Source organism: Saimiri boliviensis, chromosome 7 (genome assembly GCF_048565385.1).
Source record: "Saimiri boliviensis isolate mSaiBol1 chromosome 7, mSaiBol1.pri, whole genome shotgun sequence".
Taxonomy (NCBI): Eukaryota; Metazoa; Chordata; class Mammalia; order Primates; family Cebidae; genus Saimiri; species Saimiri boliviensis.
The window spans coordinates 10302557-10321904 of NC_133455.1; the positions used below are offsets into that span (position 1 = coordinate 10302557).

The 19348-nt window shown below is 40.3% G+C and overlaps 1 protein-coding gene across 4 annotated transcripts in view; it reads right to left on the reverse strand.

The window, feature by feature from the left end:
* KNTC1 (kinetochore associated 1) overlaps positions 1-19279 on the reverse strand; it is a 110514-nt gene extending 91235 nt beyond the window's left edge. For 3 of the 4 annotated variants that reach the window (XM_074402113.1, XM_074402112.1, XM_074402110.1), the window contains exons 1-12: positions 18994-19279; positions 16170-16350; positions 13442-13562; positions 10796-10911; positions 9423-9501; positions 7010-7087; positions 5495-5529; positions 5117-5227; positions 3097-3190; positions 2061-2113; positions 1081-1196; positions 623-677 (exon numbers count right to left, since the gene is read on the reverse strand). In XM_074402113.1, the coding sequence (XP_074258214.1) occupies positions 623-677; positions 1081-1196; positions 2061-2113; positions 3097-3190; positions 5117-5227; positions 5495-5529; positions 7010-7087; positions 9423-9501; positions 10796-10911; positions 13442-13562; positions 16170-16298 (987 nt within the window). In that variant the 5' untranslated portion in view covers positions 16299-16350; positions 18994-19279. Of the gene's footprint in view, positions 1-622; positions 678-1080; positions 1197-2060; positions 2114-3096; positions 3191-5116; positions 5228-5494; positions 5530-7009; positions 7088-9422; positions 9502-10795; positions 10912-13441; positions 13563-16169; positions 16351-18212; positions 18254-18993 lie in introns of all 4 variants that reach the window. The other variant, XM_074402111.1, reaches the window with a different exon arrangement.
* Between the last annotated feature and the right edge of the window lie 69 nt (positions 19280-19348).

Below are 19348 nucleotides of genomic sequence, written 5' to 3' on the forward strand. Positions count from 1 at the left end.
CTACTAAAGTACAAAAAATTAGCCAGGTGTGGTGGTGCACGTCTATAATTCTAGCTACTCAGGAGGCTGAGGCAGGTTAATTGCTGGAACCTGGAGGCAGAGGTTGTGGTAAGCCGAGATTGCGCCACTGCACTCCAGTCTGGGTGAGAGTAAGACTCTGTCTCAAATAAATAAATAAATAATAAAACACATGGTATAAAGCTACATGCAAAAAGTAAGCATTTATAAGTTTGTTACTGTATGATTTATTTTACTTATTTTGAGACAGTTTCTCCTCTCAAAAGAAAAAAACCAGTCAAGATTTATAACTTTTTATTTTAAATGGGAAAAAAAGAGTTCTAGGCCTGGCGTGGTGGCTCACGCCTATAATCCAAGCACTTTGGAAGCCAAGGTGGGCAGATCACCTGAGGTAGGGAGTTCAAGACCAGCCTGACCAACATGGTAAAACCCCGTCTTTAAAAAAAAAAAAAAAAAAAAAAGTTCTGCAGGACTATTTCTGATTGTCAAGTTTCTGTGTGAACTAAGAGCTAATATGCTGAACTATTTAACATTTACTTTTGTATTAGCTAATGCTTTTTCTAACACATAATATGGACAAGCATGATATAAAATTTTCCAATACCTTCTTATTAGCTGTAGCTGTCAGAGCTATTAATTTGAGATTTGTAATTCCTTGCCTAAAAGATAAAAGAAGCTTTAAATAATTCAAATAAGCTTTTACACAATAAAAACATACAATGTTATCTGTCAATTTAAAAAAGTATGCCTTGCCAATTGCAAGACATAGTAAACTAAGTTAAAGTGACACTCTTGCATAAAAAATAAAATACACATTGTAGTAGACACTGTATTCCATTTCTGCATGTTTATTCACCAGAGTGACACTTTCTAACACAATCACTTGGAGGTTCATATTGACAACTTATTCCCAATGAATTTTCCAAACAATAAATCAGTCTTAACTCTGTCAGACTGAGTGTTGTTTAAAATACAGAACATAATAAATAATCTGAACGAAACACGACAAGAAACCTGGTGCTAACAGAAGGGAAATGACTACTAGCCATAGTCATAACGTACCACGTGACTGATGAAGGAGAATCTGCTTCTGTAGTAAGAAGAAACTCTTCTATGTGAAGACAGGGCCAGTTCCATACAGGAGTTAGAGTGTAAATATCCCATAAACTCAGCACGTTCTGCAATAAAGATATTTCATTTACATGTCTTTTTTTTTTTTTTTTAAGATGAAGTTTCACTCTTGTCACCAGGCCAGAGTACAGTGGTGGAATCTTGGCTCACTGCAACCTTGCCTCCTGGGTTCAAGTGATTTTCCTGCCTCAGCCTCCTGAACAACTGGGATTGCAGGTGCCCACCACCAAGCCCAGCTAATTTTTTATATTTTTAGTAGAGACTGGGTTCCACCATGTTGGCAAGGTTGGTCTTGAACGCCTGACCTCAGATGATCTACCCACCTAAGCCTCCCAAGGTGCTGGGATTACAGGCATGAGCCACTACGCATGGCCTAAAATGCACATTTTTAATCATTAGGAAGATATGTAGGCCAGGTGCAGTGGTTCACAACTGTAATCCCAGCACTTTGGGATGGTTAGGTGGATGGATCACCTGAAGTCAAAAGTTCAAAACCAGCCTCACCTGAAGTCAGGAGTTTGAAACCAACCTGGCCAACATGATGAAACCCCATCTCTACTAAAAATACAAAAAAATTAGCCTGGCATGGTGGTGGGCACCTATGGTGGGCACTAAACCCAAATACTTGGAAGGCTAAGGCAGGAGAATCACTTAAAGCCAGGAGATGGAGGTTGCAGTGAGCTCAGACAGTCCCATTGCATTCCAGCCTGGGCAACAAAAGCAAAACCCTGTTTCAAAAAAAAAAATTTACATTTCAGGATCAACTTTTTGATGCATATACTGAAATAAAGCATAGTACAGAAGATAGCAATACACCCTAACTAAAACCCTTGCCTTTCTAAGTCTGACAACATTTTTGTTGTAAAACATGGTATCAAGTAAAAACATCAAACGAGAAACAAAAAACGTACATCAGTATCAAGAACAAAAAGTAGATTGTCTATCAGCTGGAACTTCTTTGCACCTACAAAAGAGAAAATAAGATGTCTAAGAATTTTATTTCAATGTTTCATATATCTAAACAGTAAACTGACATATTTACAGAAAGGTAAAACCATATAATTACTAGTTCCCATTTTCATTTATTCCTGTCTCTATTTCTGTTAGGTGATCACTAAAATGTTAAAACCAGCCGGACACAGTGGCTTACGCCTGTTATCCCAACACTCTGGGAGGCCGAGGCAGGTGGATCATGAGGTCAGGAGATGAAGACCATTCTGGCTAAAACAGTGAAACCCCCATCTCTACTAAAAATACAAAACAGTAGTCAAGCATCGTGGCACATGCCTGTAATCCCAGCTACTTGGGAGGCTGAGGCAGGAGAATCACTTGAACCCAGGAGGCAGAGGTTACAGTGAGCTGAGATCACGTCACTGCATTCCAGCCTGGCCAACAAAGCGAGACGCCTTCTTGAAAAAAAATAAAAAAGTAAAACCTCCCTAAATGAAGAGTAACAATTGTAACATGTCATGTCAAGAATGGTTCTGTATGTGAACAACCATCAGACTATTCTGGCTTGTTTCAAAGAGTGGTAGGATAAAATGTTCCATATGTCAGCCTAAGTACACTGACATAAAAATTAAAACTCACTAATAGGCCGGGCGTGGTGGCTCAAGCCTGTAATCCCAGCACTTTGGGAGGCCGAGGCGGGTGGATCACCAGGTCAAGAGATCGAGACCATCCTGGTCAACATGGTGAAACCCCGTCTCTACTAAAGGTGCAAAAAATTAGCTGGGCATGGTGGCGCGTGCCTGTAATCCCAGCTACTCCGGAGGCTGAGGCAGGAGAATTGCCTGAACCCAGGAGGCGGAGGTTGCGGGAGCCGAGATCGCGCCATTGCACTCCAGCCTGGGTAACAAGAGCGAAACTCCGTCTCAAAAAAAAAAAAAAAAAAAAAAAAAAAAAAAACCTCACTAATAATTGCCTAAAGCAATTTCATTAACTTACCTTTAATAATCTCTGCATCAATAAGGTTCTTAACTGTCATTCCTTTCTTGGAAGAATCTGGTTCCCATTTTGAGAATGCATAATTACCAGTTCCCTAAAAAAATGAACATAGCACATCAAATGCAAATTTCATTCTTAGACCTGAGCCTTCCTCAAAGCAGAAACATGTAAGTTTTATAGGTTATTAATTTCAAAATATATTTACATATTCTAACTTAACTAGATTTTACCTTCCAGTTCCTCTCTTGGTTTCAGAAGAGAATGAATAAAACAGTGTACTATTAGAATTCATGGTTATTGGGAGGCTTGGTGGCTCAGGCCAGTTGTCCTGGCATGTGAGGAGGCAAGGTCAGGCGTTTGAGGCCAGCCTGGGCAACATTTAAACCCCTTATGCATTAAAAAAAAGAATTCATGGTTATTGCAATTTTTTTTTAAATTTGAGACAGAGTCTCACTCCATTGTCCAGGCTGGAGGGAAGCTCACTGCAGTCTCAAACTCCTGGGCTCAAGCAAATCTCCCACCTCAGCCTCCCCAGTACCTGAAACTACAGGTGAGCACCACCACACCCAGCTAATTTATTATCTGTTGTAGAGACAGGGTCTGCCTATGTTGCTGAGGCTGGTCTCAATCTCCTGGACTCAAACAATCCTCCCACCTCATTGTCTCACAATGCTGAAACTACAGGTGTGAGCCACCATGCCAGCCCTTACAAAAATATTTACTGAGGAATTGGCATATTTAGGCAACTAGCACTAAAGACATGCAGTGAACTTTAAGATCTCTTCCAGTATTACGAAAATATAGTCTTTGATGAATATTTTGATTAAAATACCACAAATATTTAGAAAAAAATTATAAATATGAATTTTAAATTATTTGAAACCCTGGTGAAATGTTAAATTAGATATGTACAATGTGGAAATGTGACTACTTCTTTTCTCTCTTTCTGATTTTTTTTTTAGAGACAGTAATCTCACTATGCTGCCCAGGCTGCAGTGAAGTGGCATGATCATAGGTGTCACCAGAGCTAGTGCAGCCTCATTCATACTCCTGGGCTCAAGAAATTCTTCTGCCTCAGCTTCCCAAGCAGCTGGGACCACAGGTGCATACCATGGCACACAGCTGACTACTTGTTAATATATATATTTGGCAAGTAAAAATGTTGCAAATGTTGTAATTATATGAGTTTTGCCTATTCTTTGAATATAAATAACATTAGTTATTTTTCCCCAAAATTCATAGAAATTATGATCAGGGTTACTGGAAGTGACATACCAATAATCAAATGTTACTTAAACTTCGCCAGGCATGGTGGCACATGCCTGTAATCCCAGCTACTTGGAAGGCTGAGGCAGTAGAATCCCTTGAACCTGGGAGGTGGAGGTTGTGATGGATGAGCCAAGATCGTACCACTACACTCCAGCTTAGAGGAAACTCCGTCTCAAAAAATAAACAAATAAATAAACAAAAAGATTCAAGGGATCTGTGAAGGTGGATGGGCAAAAAATTTACAACTTTTTCGCTAATCTCCATCTGAAAAAGAATTTCTTTCATTTATGAACATAGGCCACAAAAACCTCAAAAAACAAAAAGCGGTAGAATTGGCAGTCCCTATATGTCACCGGTAGTAACTACACTTAGATAAACTTTGACAACCATAATTTTGAAGTAGTGGAGTGTAAACATTATTTCAAGACAGCTGCCATAATGTGCTGTGTTTCTACTAGTGACAAAGTCATAGGTACTATGACAATGGAATTTTTTGGTTTTATTTTCTATCGTTTTTGTCTGCTCTCAGAATTAAAAGAAATGCTTTACTTCAGGTAAAAACTAGGGAAAGTAAAAATGCAGTATTTTTTTCATGACAGAAAACTATTGAGTTATTTTTGATTACCTTAATTTTATAATTTCCTTGTTTCTGTTATACGTTACAAATTACTTCGTAATTTAACCAAAACAGCAACATTTTGGTGAGAAACACTTTAGGCAACAAAAAACAAAACTTCATAAAAACAATTACCCCAATTATCACAGAGAGTTCACTTGCTAAATCTCCAGCTGCAAGACTGAGACAACCAAGAGTATGATAATTTTCCGTAGAAATAAAACTGGACTTGATTTGACCTTGTAACTGCAAAATTAAAAACAGTAAGAATGTTTCTTCTTTAGAAAGAAAGAAAGGAGGACAAAAAAAAGTCATATGTAATATATATTTATGTTCCACAAAATCACTAACATCAATTTATATCAGTTATAAATGTATTTTTAAATAAAATGTTATTAAAATGTCATCATTCCTAAAATATCAAGAAGTAGACCAATTATGTACAGAAATACACTCTTACATTTATATTAAATGTAGTTTCTTTAAGAGGACAATATGGCTTTATTTTCTTACCTTTTTTACTGTCTTGAAGTCTACATTCTCAATAGCTGCATTAAAAAAGAAAGCAGGCTAAATTTATAGTATTAATCTGTAAAATAATACAAGACACATCTTTTGTGTCAAGGTGAAATTAAATACAATCTAGTTCAAAGAATACTGTTGAGAATCAAGTTTTGCCCCTGACCAAAATACACAAACTGTGACATGAAATATTCAGGGCACCAGCTAGTGCCTCTCCATACCTCCCCTTACCACCTCACTTCCTACTAAGAGAATCTTCTCCCTACTCCAACTCTCCTGCACTTCTCACTGTTTGGAAGAGCTCTTACTTTCCCAGCTCAATCATTAAGCTATGGAAAACAACATATCTTCAATCTTGTCATATACCAGAGACCTGGCACAGGCCTGGCATATCAGTATTTTTTAAAAGTCATTTAGGCTGGGCACAGTGGCTCACGCCTGTAATCCCAGCACTTTGGACGGCAAGGTGGGCAGATCACTTGACATGAGGAGTTCAAGATCAGTCTGGCCAACATGGTGAAATCCTGCCTCTACTAAAAACACAAAAATTAGCCAGGTGTAATGGTGTACACCTGTCATCCCAGTTACTCAGGAGGCTGAGGCACAATAAGCACTTGAACGTGAGAGGCCGAGGTTGCAGTGAGCAGAGATCGCACCACCGCACTCCACCCTGGGCAAGAGAAAGACACTCGTCTCAAAATTGAATAAATAAAATAAAATGTTAGTTAAACATCTGTTCCAAATCGATTCTTCAAATAATTTCACTTGGCTCAGAGGGACAAATGGTCCAGACTACTAGCTTAAAACATATTATAAGCCGGGCGCAGTGGCTCAAGCCTGTAATCCCAGCACTTTGGGAGGCTGAGGCGGGTGGATCACGAGGTCGAGAGATCGAGACCATCCTGGTCAACATGGTGAAACCCCGTCTCTACCAAAGATACAAAAAAAAATTAGCTGGGCATGGTGGTGTGTGCCTGTAATCCCAGCCACTCAGGAGGCTGAGGCAGGAGAATTGCCTGAACCCAGGAGGCGGAGGTTGCGGTGAGCCGAGATCGCGCCATTGCACTCCAGCCTGGGTAACAAGAGTGAAACTCCGCCTCAAAAAAAATAAAAAATAAAAAAATAAAAAAAAATAAAAAAATAAAAAATAAATAAAAAAAACATATTATACATTATTGTTCTGCACTATTAACACTACGTAGGCATTTCCATTTCCAGGTTCATTCACCACATTAAAAAGCATTTATTATTGTGCTAGCATATGTCTTGTCTCCCCAACTAAGCTGTAAACTTTTTGAAGGCCATACCCAAATTACATTTATTCAGATACTTTTACAGCTCTAATAGAGGAGAGTAAGTGTATTCTACTTAAAAGTATATACTACTCAATTATCACTGAACACAATTAAAATAAGCTTAAGGAGAGGACTTAAAAATTTACTAATTACTCAATAAAACTAATAAATATTGCTACAAAAAAAAATAAGCATATAATGCATTACTTACCTTGCTGAATTTTTAAAAGCTGAAGGTTTGTAATACAAAATAATCCACTGTATGTAAGAAGTAGCATATAATAGATACCTATTGAAATAAAGTCAAAAGCAGTTTCTTTAAAAGGCACATGGATATAAAATTTAAACCAGTGTCTGTTTGAACGTGGGAAAGAAAGAAAAGGAAGGAGGCCAGGCGCGGTGGCTCAAGCCTGTAATCCCAGCACTTTGGGAGGCCGAGGCGGGTGGATCACCAGGTCAAGAGATCGAGACCATCCTGGTCAACATGGTGAAACCCCGTCTCTACTAAAAATACAAAAAATTAGCTGGGCATGGTGGCACGTGCCTGTAATCCCAGCTACTCAGGAGGCTGAGGCAGGAGAATTGCCTGAACCCAGGAGGCGGAGGTTGCGGTGAGCCGAGATCGCGCCATTGCACTCCAGCCTGGGTAACAAGAGCGAAACTCCGTCTCAAAAAAAAAAAAAAAAGAAAGAAAAAGAAGGAAGGAAGGAAGGAGGGAAGGAGGGAGGGAGGGAGGGAGTCAGAATAGGAAGGAAGGGAGAGAGGGAGGGAGGGAGGAATGGAGGGAAGAAGGAAGGAAGGAAGGAAGGAAGGAAGGAAGGAAGGAAGACAGGCGGGCAGGCAGAAAGGCAGGTGGGCAGATACAAACAGTTTTTGAAACTACCTTAAAAATATGTCAATTTGAATTTTTTTTTTTTTTGAGACGGAGTCTCATTCTATTGCCCAGCCTGGAGTGCAATGGTGCAATTTCAGCTCAATGCAACCTCCACCTCCTGGGTTCAGGCAATTCTCTTGCCTCAGCCTCCTGAATAGCTGGGATTACAGGCACGTACCACCACAACCAGCTAATTTTTGTATTTTAGTAGAGATGGGGTTTCACCAAGTTGGCCAGGCTCATCTTAAATTCCTGACCTTGTGATCCACGCACCTCGACCTCTCAAAGTGCTGGGATTACAGGCATGAGCCACTGAGCCTGGCTCTTTTTTTGTTTGTTTTGAGACAGGGTCTCACTCTATCTCCCAGGTTAGAGTGCAATAGTACAATAACAGCTCACTGCAGCCTCAACCTCCAGGCCCAAGAGATACTCCCAATGCAGCCTACTGAGCAGATGGGACTACAGGCACACACCAACACATCTGGCTAATTTTTATTTTTTATAGCGGTGGAGAGCTCTCTCTGTTGTCCAGGCTGGTTTCAAGCTCCTAGACTCAAGCGATCCTTCCAGCTCAGGTTCCTAAAGTGCTAAGATTACAGATGTGAGCCACCACACCAACTCGATCATTTAAATGCTAATCATCAAATATTAATGTCACAGATAAAACTTATTTACAAAGAACTAGTAAGTTATTTGCAAAACCACTGATAACTTCTTTTGAAATTTTATTGAAATAACAAACTTCATGTGCCAGAAACAAAAATCTCAGATATATTAAAAGAAACTAAGGCCCAGTTAACATTTGTCAAAATAAAAATATGATAAACATACTGAAACCCAGAAACACATTTTAAAAGAATATAATGTCTCCTTGGTAACCTATACAAATCTCAAAACTTTAAAAATAAATTTAGAATATTATATTTAGGAAAAGCATATATTTAAATCTCTAAAAAGAAAAAATTTAAAAATTGGTTCCTATAATACTAATTGGATTAATAGGAAAAAAAATGTATAAAAAATACAGAAATGGCTGGGCACAGTGGCTCACGCCTGTAATCCCAGCACTTTGGGAGGCTGAGGCAGGTGGATCACCTGAGGTCTGGAGTTCAAGACCAGCCTGGCCAACATTGTGAAACTCTATTTCTACTAAAAATATAAAAAACTTGCTGGGTGTGGTGGCGGGCACCTACAATCCCAGCTACTCAGGAGGCTGAAGCAGTAGAATCGCTTGAACCCAGGGGACAGAGGTTGCAGTGAGTTGAGATAGTGCCATTGCACTCCAGCCTGAGCAACAAGAGCGAAACTCATTCTAAAAAACAAAAAACAAAAAAAATGTAGGTAGCATAACAATGAATTCATATAATTCATTAAATACAAAGTTGAATTTTGATTGAGTATTAGTCAGAAGTCATTCAGGCTGAGTGTGATGGCTCACGCCTATAATCCCAGCACTTTGGGAGCCCCAGGTGGGCAGATCACTTGAGGTCAGGAGCTCAAGACTAGTCTGGCCAACATGGTGAAACTCCATCTCTACTAAAAATGTAAAAATTAGCTGGGTGTGGTGGCACACGACTGTAATCCCAGCTACTTAGGAAGCTGAGGCAGCAGACGCTTGAACCCAGGAGAGGGAGATTGTAGTGAGCCAAGATCACTCCACTGACCATTGCACTTCAGACTGGGTGACAAAGCAAGACTCCATGTGAAAAAACAAAAATGAAGTCATTCAAAAAAATTCAAGAAAACTTACCTTCATTTGCACCATCTTTCTCAATGACAAGATTCTGGTAAGTCCGCTGATTTTCATCATTAGCTTTCTGAACAAATTCCTAAATGCAAATTAATTTCAAATAATAAAATTAAACACTGAAAAATGCAATCGAGGATTTTATTCTTTAAACTCTAGAGTTATCAATTATCATTAGCAATAATTCTGCCTATATTCCAAACACCTTGCTTTTTGTTTTATTTTTAATTAATTTATTTTTTTCTTGGGAACCAACACTGAGAAAGTCACAAACATCTTGCTTTTAAAATGGAAAGCTATTTTAGACAAGTGTACTAAATACCTTTGAGGCTGCTCCCTTGTGATTCCTTGAGCCACAAGCCTACCAAACCTGGCCTGAGAAAATTTCTGTTTGACCTGGTGTAAACTTCTATTTACGCGAGAGCGTAGAATCCCAAGAATTCGGGATCCGAGCTGTGGTAACACATTTAAAGCTTAATTTTTCAAAAAAAATTCTTTTAATTTAAAATACCTTTCAGTACAAGGAAGAAACTGGATCCTGGCAGGCAAAAGACACAGTAACCAACACCCCAAAGGCTTCATATGCCTGGGCATTCCTTCCTTTACCTTCCTGCCTCCCTTAACAAGCTGACCCAAGTCACACAGCAGAAAGCTGCTCCCTCCTGACTTAGCTGAACAAGCTGAATTCCCAACCATACAAGAACCTAACCATTTGTCTCCTGGAGTTACTTCTCCCAAAGTGTTAAGGTGGGACTCTAGCATTCCTAATAAAAACCTGACCATCTTCCAAGGTTACTAAAGCAGGACTCCAGCAGTCCTGCTAAGAATCTGACCAGATCCAGCCAGCTGAAGACAAGACGGAATCCAGCAGTGGCCTTTCACTGAAGAGTTCCTCATTTTAACCTAATTATGATGCTAAAAATCACACCCAGGAATGGAGATTTAACATGCTAATGAGACATACAACACATGAAAAAGCATGCTATCAAAATTCACAGGTGCTAAAAGTTCCCTGCCTCTGTATGCCTACAAGTCACTCCTTTTTTCACCTCGGTTTTCTCAAAATGACAAGAGCTAAGACCTTTGGGGAGCAAGCACTGGGATCCCTTTCCCATATGCTGCTCCCTTGTGATTCCCTGAGCCACAAGACTACTAAACCTTACCTGGGAAAATTTCTGTTTGACCTGTTATTAATGTCTATTTACACGAGAGCCAAGAACTCAGGATCCAAGCTGTGGCAACACCTTCAGAGTTTGTTAAAAAAAAAATTCTTTTAATTTAAAACACATGTTAAGTTATAGTTTGCTAGCGTTTTAGTTGTCCAAGAGATTATTTAGAATTTAAATAATGAAAATTAAAGTATAACAAGATCTTACATTAGTGAGTAACGTTTGTTTTGATGTTACATGAATAAGATGTAGGTTGCCACTTCTCTCACCAACCAAAAGAAACTTTCCTTCTTGACAAAGGCCAACTACATCCACTTCTGTATCTGAAAATTTCAAATCAAAGTTATGCTCTTCCTTTGAAAATGCTTATTTTCAATACAAAAAAATACAAATTTTGTCATTAAAAAACCAATGATTACTTAAGATACTTCTAAATACTGCAAAACAGTTGTGATGAAAGTAAAAAAGAATGTCGTCGACTTTTATTCAGTCAACAAATATTTTGCTTTGTTTTCTTTTTGAGACAGTGTCTCGCTCTGCTTACTCAGGCTGAAGCGTAGTGGCACCACCTCAGCTCACTGCAGCCTTGACTTCCTGGGCCCAGTCAGGCAATTCCCCTGCCTCAGCCTCCCAGATAGCTAGGACCACAGGTACACACCACCATAGCCAGCTAATTTTTGTAGCTTTTTTGTAGAGACGGTGTTTTGCGACATTACCCAGACTGGTCTCGAACTCCTGGGCTCAAGCAATTGCCCATCTCTGACTCCCAAAGTGCTGAGATTACAGATGTGAGCCACTGCATGCAGCCAGTCAGCAAATAATTACCGAGCACTTACTATATGCTAACCATTGTTCTAGACCTATATGCAAAATATTCCCACCATCAGGAAGCTCATATTTTCGGATAGAAATAGCTGATAAAAGACCAGGTGTGGTAGCTCACACCTATAATCTCAGCACTCTGGGAGGCCGAGGTTGGCGGATCACCTGGGGCAGAACTGCTATAACCTGGGAGGCAGAGGTTGCCATGAGAGGAGATTGTGCCATTGCACTCTAGCCTGGGCAACAAGAGCAAAACTCCATCTCAAAAAAAAAAAAAGGCTGGGCATGGTGGCTCACACCTATAATCCCAGCACTTTGGGAGGCCGAGGCAGGAGGGTCACCTGAGGGCAGGAGGGTCACCTGAGGGCAGGAGGATCACCTGAGGTCAGGAGTTAAAGACCAGCCTGGCCAACATGGTGAAACCCCATCACTACTAAAAATACAAAAATTAGCTGGGTGTGGTGGCAGATGCCTGTAATTCCAGCTACTCAGGAGGCTGAGGCAGGATAATCACTTGAATCCAGGAGGTGGAGATTGCAATGAGCCAAGATCCTGCTATTGCATTCCAGCCTGGGGGACAAGAGCAAGACTCCATCTCAAAATTAAAAAAAAATTCAACTCAATGGCCGGGTACAGTGGCTCACATCTGTAATCCCAGCACTTTGAGAGGCTAAGGTGGGCAGCTCATTTGAGGTCAGGAGTTCGAGACCATCCTGGCCAACAGGGTGAAACTCCATCTCAACTAAAAATACAAAAATTACCAGGCATCGTGGTGGGCACCTGTAATCCCAACTACTTGGAAGGCTGAGGCAGAAGAATCTCTTGAACCTAGGAGGTGGAGGTTGCAGTGAGCCAAGACAGTACCACTGCATTACAGCCTGAACCACAGAGTAAGACTCTGTCTCACAAAAAGAAAAAAAAATTCACTCAAGAAAGAAAAAACTTCCATAATATTTTTGTCTAAGCTCAGCAGAATTACTAAGTTAGCCCTTAATTCACTCTTTTTTTTTTTTTTTTTTTTTTTTTTTCAGACAAGAGTCTTACTCTATCAGTCTGGAATACAGTGGCACAATCTTAGTTCACTATAACCTCTCCCTCCTGGGTTCAAGCAATTCTCCTGCCTCAGCCTCCCAAGTAACTGGGATCACAAGTGTATGCCACGATGCCCAGGTAATTTGTTGTTGTTTGGAAAAGGAGTCTCAATCTATCACCCAGTCTAAAGAGTACAGTGGCATAATCTTGGCTCACTGCAACCTCCACCTTCCTAGTTCAAGCAATTATCCTACCTCAGTCTCCTGAGTAGCTGGAGCCACAGGGGCATGTCGCCATGCCTGGCTAATTTTTTGTATATTAGTAGAGAAAACAGGATTTCACCATGTTGCCCAGGCTAGTCTCAAACTCCCGAGCTCAGGCAACCCACCTACCTGGGCTTTCCAAAGTGTCAGGATTACAGGCGTGATTTTTGTATTTTTAGTAGAGACAGAGTTTCACCATGTTGGCCAGGCTGGTCTCAAACTCCTGACCTCAAGTGATCTGCACTCCTCAGCCTCCCAAAGTGCTAGGATTACAGGCATAAACCACCACACCCAGCCTTAATTCACTCTCAAGTCTACATTTGCATGTACTTGAAGTCTTGTAGCTTGATGAAGAATTAATTTATAAGTATGTCAAAGGATTTTCAGAGCTAGTCATTCTAAAAGTATACAAATATCCAAAACTCTGTACAAGATTCAGGAATTTGAACACAAATGAGCTCGTGTTTTCCACAGTATTGTAACATAAGCAAGTAAACTAAGTTGTTGCTTTACTCGTGTATTTCCCCATAGATTTATTGAGAGATGGGATCATCTTAGTGTCCTTTGACTCTAATGCCCCGCGTAAATAAGGCACTAAGCATTCAAGTTTAATTACTTGAAATCGGTCAAATTTGAAATCTTAGAAAAAATGGAATAAAGAGGACACGATCCAGTAGAAATTGGCAGCAGATATATTTGACTTCCAATTTATCTTATTTCATTACATTATACTTACCAAAGAAGAGTTGCAATTGAAGTGATCTACAAGTACTGTCAAGCAATATCACTGATTGCTCTGCTACAATAATAAACCCATCACTTAAGTTGCATGCCTGTATCTTTGGATTTAATGAGGCCTGTGAGAGGGAAAAGCATGACTAAAGTTAAAACATTTTTATGAGTTTAACAATACTTGTCAATAGTATCATCAAATTCCCAAATACTCCACTTTAAAACTTGACAGGCTTTTTTTCTTTAGCCCCGCTAACTAATTAACCATTGAGTTTTTCTTTGTATGGTATATCTTGAATCCCTCCAGGATCCTATGTAGAAAAACAGTACAGCATGGGCGGGAAGGGCAAAGGAGTCTCGTGTTCAAGTCCTTGTCTCCTCAGGATTGACTTTATGCTGCAGGAGCCAGGCATTAACATAATGAATTAATCAAGATTGGCATACAGTCTGGGTGTCATGGATACACCAGGCTGGGGAATGGTGGTGAACTGTGAACTGGAGGGTCCACAACCCTGTAAATATGAAAGAACAGAATCTACTTCACACCAGCCAGTGGGAAGCCCAGTGGGGATGCAACACTGGCATGGCCATACCTCCCAATTCATCAATAGAAGCTGGATCTTTATGTGAAATGCTCTAACTTTTAAATGTTGGCAGCCAAGTCAACCTTTTTAAAAACACTAGATAAGCCAAATCAGAGTCTCTAGTATTCGGTTTCTGTTGCGGAGAACTCCCCACACATAGCCGTCTCAAAGCACTTGGAAAGATTAGTGGTTGAGTAAGCTCAGTCCCCTTACTAACTGAGTGATCTTAGGCAAATGTATCAATTCACTCCCTGTAAAAGAGTGATAATAGGCTGGGCGTGGTGACTCACACCTGTAATCCCATCATTTTGGGAGGCCAAGGGTCTCCCAGCTGAGTTGGTTCTCCGCAACATGTCACTTCCTCATTATAGAAACTGTGCTTTCAGATGGCTTAGAGTACTCAAAATATTTTTAAAAAAGAAATTGTGCTATACTTTAAATTTTTATTTAAAATTTTACTTTAAAATTCTAATAAACAATTTTATGCCAAAAAATACAATGAGATTTATTTGTACTACTCATAACACAGTTAATGTTTATCTTATATTAATTATTTTATTGTTGGACTATACTGCCTTTAACACAATTCATGGTACACTAAAAGCAGTACAAACCAGGCACAGTGGCTCATGCTGGTAATCCCAGCCTCCCAGCTCATGCTTTGTGAGGCTGAGGCAGGCAGATCACTTGAGGCCAGGAGTTTAAGACCAGCCTGGACAACAGGGTGTAACCACATCTCTACTAAAAAGCATAACCCCATCTCTACTAAAAATACAAAAACTAGCCAAGCACAGTGTCACACACTTGTAATCCCAGCTACTTGGGAAATGGAGACAGAATTGTTTGAACCTAGGAGGCAGAGACTGCAGTGAGCCCAGATTGTGCCACTGCACTCCAGCCTAAGCAATAGTGTGACACTGTCTCAAAAAAAAAAGCAGTACAGTCCAACAGACACAAGCTTAAAGCTGCATAAAGAACGATTTCTTTTTAAAATCCCATCACTCAGTTAAAAAAATGTCAAAAGCACAAATTTAATACCCGTTAAGAATGTCCAGCGGATGCTCTGCCTTTTGCTCTAGGTTTTTTTAAGAGAATTGTCTATCAGAATCCGTTTGGGGGAGAGGGTGGAAGATAATTAAATACCAGCCTCCCAAGTAGCTGAGACTACATGTGTGTGCCACCACACCCAGCTAATAGTACCTTCTATAGAAGGCAAAGAATAAGGTTTTAGGCATGAAGCAAGAACGGTGCAATTACTGACAGAAGAAAGTTAAGATGTAAAAATAAATGCATGAATAGGCCAGGCGTGGTGGCTCATGCCTATAATCTCAGCACTTTGGGAGGCCGAGGCAGGCGGATCACCTGAGGTTAGGAGTTCAAGACCAGCCTGGCCAACATGGTGAAACCCTGTCTTTAAAAAAAAAAAAAAAAAAAAAAGCCGGGCGCGGTGGCTCAAGCCTGTAATCCCAGCACTTTGGGAGGCTGAGGCGGGTGGATCATGAGGTCAAGAGATCGAGACCATCCTGGTCAACATGGTGAAACCCTGTCTCTACTAAAGATACAAAAAAATTAGCTGGGCATGGTGGCACGTGCCTGTAATCCCAGCTACTCAGGAGGCTGAGGCAGGAGAATTGCTTGAATCCAGGAGGCGGAGGTTGCGGTGAGCCGAGATTGCGCCATTGCACTCCAGCCTGGGTAACAAGAGCAAAACTCCGTCTCAAAAAAAAAAAAAAAAAAAAAAAAAAAAATCATGCTGAGCAGTCTAGAAAAAAAGAAAAAAAATGCATGCATAAACCTCATACTCAGCAGGATGCTTGACTCTGGCAGGCAACAGGAGGAACACAGATTCAGGGATGAATCTCAGAGCCATTGGTAGCATTTTATTTCCTAGGTAAGTGGTAGATATTCTTTGTATCAACTTACATTTTGTATGAAATATCAAGAGGAGCTATGAATCCTTCAGTTTTGAAAATACTGATCTTGACATGATGCAGGGGGTATTCCGATGTGAATTTCTAGCAATCTGAGACTGAATCTTGATTCCCTGAGGAAGTGTTACATTCATTCACAAAACATTTACTGTGGGCTACTATGCCTACCAAGCACTCAGTAAAACTTCTGTGAATAAAACAGTGTAATAATCAATACCTTTTCAGAAGAGATCTTCACTAGCAAATTTACTTGATATAAAGCAGTTCCGTGTTCTTTTCTTGAACCAACACTTAGGTAGCCACTTCCGGTATCATCATTTGTTAGCAGCTCAATATCATTCCACATGTTTCTGAGACTGTCTTCCTGAGTCAGGAACCACTGTCTTTCCTCTAACAACCTAAAATTAGACACCAAATTATCTTGTTGCATGGAACTTGGTTCCTTGGGAAATGAGAAAGCTTACTCACAAAACAAAAACAAAAGCCTAACATTAACATACACAGACATCTTTGTCTTCTTGTTACAGCTGTGGCCACTAAACACTTTGGGCCAATAACATAAATGGAACTAGAGCTACGATGATTACCAGAGAACAACATATTGGTTTACACACACAAACCAACAATTCCGATATCACCAATGCACCCTGGAGCTTACATTACTTTGGTATCTAGTTTGGAATTATACTAAGTTTTCATTTGAAATAAAAGTTTAATACATATAGCACCAAACAGTGTAGGTTTAGATTGCCAGATGGTCTGAGATATCACAGGGTAAGATTTCAGATGAAGAGATGAAGTTCAGAAAAAGTCCATTAATACTATCATAGTATTCTTATACAATAAATAAAAATGATAAGGGGAAAGGAAAAAATTAATTAGATTTCTGGACCAAAGACTAAGCTTGAAACCTTAGGAGAGTCATTTACCCATCTCAACACGCAAAGATTTACATAAATCATTTTGTCTGGAGTTTGAGTGGGAAAAGAACAGTAAGGAGAAAAACAATCCTTGACTGGTGGGGAACAATAATGAAATAATTACAATTAGTTTGATAAGTGCTACTATAAGTATGTGTTAATAGCTATAAGGGGGATAGCACAGGGAAGAAACAATTTCTGACTTGGTGCTCTTTCACAATGACTAGGTAGTTGCCCTTGGGTAAGCACTTAATCTTTTGGTTCCTCAATTCTCTAATCGGTAAAATAGGAATACACAGGCAGGGCATGGTGGCTCACGCATGTAATCACAGCACTTTGGGAGACTTAGGTGGGTGATCACCTGAGGTCAGGAGTTCAAGACCAGCGTGGCCAACATGATGAAACCCCCAACTCTACTAAAAATACAAAAAAATTAGCCGGGCTTGATGGTACACACCTATAATCTCAGCTACTCGGGAGGCTGAAGCTGAATTGCTTGAACCCAGGAGGCGGATGTTGCAGTAAATCGAGATTGCCCCACTGCACTCCGTCTTGGAAAAAAAAAAAAAAATATATATATATATATATATATATATATATATATATATATATATACAGTTGGCTCTCCATATACATAAGTTCCACATCCCTAGATTCCACCTACAGGCATATGACATTTACATTGTGTTAGGCAAGATAAGTACTCTAGACATGATTTGAAGTATACAGGCAGATGTTGCTAGGTTACATGCAAATAATATGCCATTTTTTGACAGGGACTTAAGCATCCTAGGGTTTTGGTATCTGTGGGAGGTCCTGGAACCAATCTCCCATGGATACCAATACCAAGGGACTAAGGTAGTTGTACCCAACTGAAAGAGTTTTCTATTTTTTACTTTTGGTTTTTTGAGTCTTACTATTTTGCCCTGGCTGGCCTTGATCTCTTGGGCTCAAACATTCCTCCTGCTTCAGCCTCCCAATGTTTTGAGTTTTCAAAGTCCACAGAATACTGTTTGGTTCACAGCAAACATTCGGTTTTAGGTGTTAGCTAATTTGTTATTGGTGGAAGCAGGTAACACTTAGGCTGAGAAATGAAGGTCATAGTTTTTTAAATGTTTGAAGAGTTCTTCCTAAGGACATAAACAAGGAAACAAACAAAACATGTTTGGAGAATAGAAAACAGTTTTAGGGGCTGGTGTTTGGGTGAGAGAGAGGAAATGAAGGAGGGACAGGTTGAAGTGAATACTTTTATGGGTCTCAATTTCCCACATCTGTGAAATAGAGAAACCTCCCAGAACTGCCAAATTTACTTATTCAACAAACATTTATTGAATACCTACTTATTACGTGCCAGGCACCTTTCCAGGAACTGGGAATACAGCTGTGAACAAAGCACAAAATGTCTTTGCCATTATGAAGTCTACGTTCTTGCGGGAAAAACAGACAAAAATAAAATAGTAGGTATCTTATGTTACGCTACCTCTCTACAAAAAAAAAAAGTAAATACACAATCACAAAAAGTAAAAATGATTTTAAGGAAACAGCACTTAGATGGATGAGGTGAGGGGTCGCAGAAGAAGGATTTGTTTGGAAAGGGAAGGTGACATCTGAGCTGAGCCCTGAATAACAAGAAGTCAAGTATGCAAAGCTTAGGCAGAAAGCGATGCAGGCAGAGGAAACAGAGTGCAAAGGCTCAGAGGCTCGGAAGCGTTTGACGCTGCTGCCGGGTCAAAGCAAAGGCAGAAAACAGTGAGGGAGAGATCAGTGAAGCCCAATAAAACCTCGACTTCAAGACTGAATTTTATTCTCAGTGCAAGGGGTTGGGGGCGGGGCAGAGAACCCAGCAAACGAATGGCCTGATTTCATACATATTTTGAGATCACTCTGGCGGCCAAATGCAGAATAGATGCGCGAATAGGAGAGAACCAGCAAGATGAAACACTGTCAGTTAGGCCTCCACACTTAAACGCTCTCCGCTGGTCATCGCCGCCAGCAAAAACCGACTCCAACCTCTCTAATGCCGGCGTCAAGGGGAGAACAAAAGGAACTGAGCAGACGCTGCAGGTACTTCGTCCTGAACGCACCCCCAGTTCCGTACACAGCGCAGCTCCCCGTCCTCACCTGCAATTGAAGAAACTAAAGAGGAACAATAATCAAGTATCTCGTCCCTCTTGCAGACTCACGCAACCGCCTCTAATCTTTGGGTTCCATCCCACAAGTTAAAATTGGCGGCAGAACACTAGACCCAACCCCTTTACGGCGGCCGGACAAGACCAAAATTACTTTAGACTCGAAATAAGAAGTTGCCCCACCCTGAGTTCCGCCCAGTTCGTTCTCCCGACAGCGCATTCCTAGGGTGTATCCTTCGCCCCGCCCTCTTTACTGTCCTTACAGGCCCCTTTGAAAAACACCCAATCACCGCTTCGAAATGCGTTGTTATAGAAACTCTTGTTACCGCCCTCTTTCCTCCCAGCAA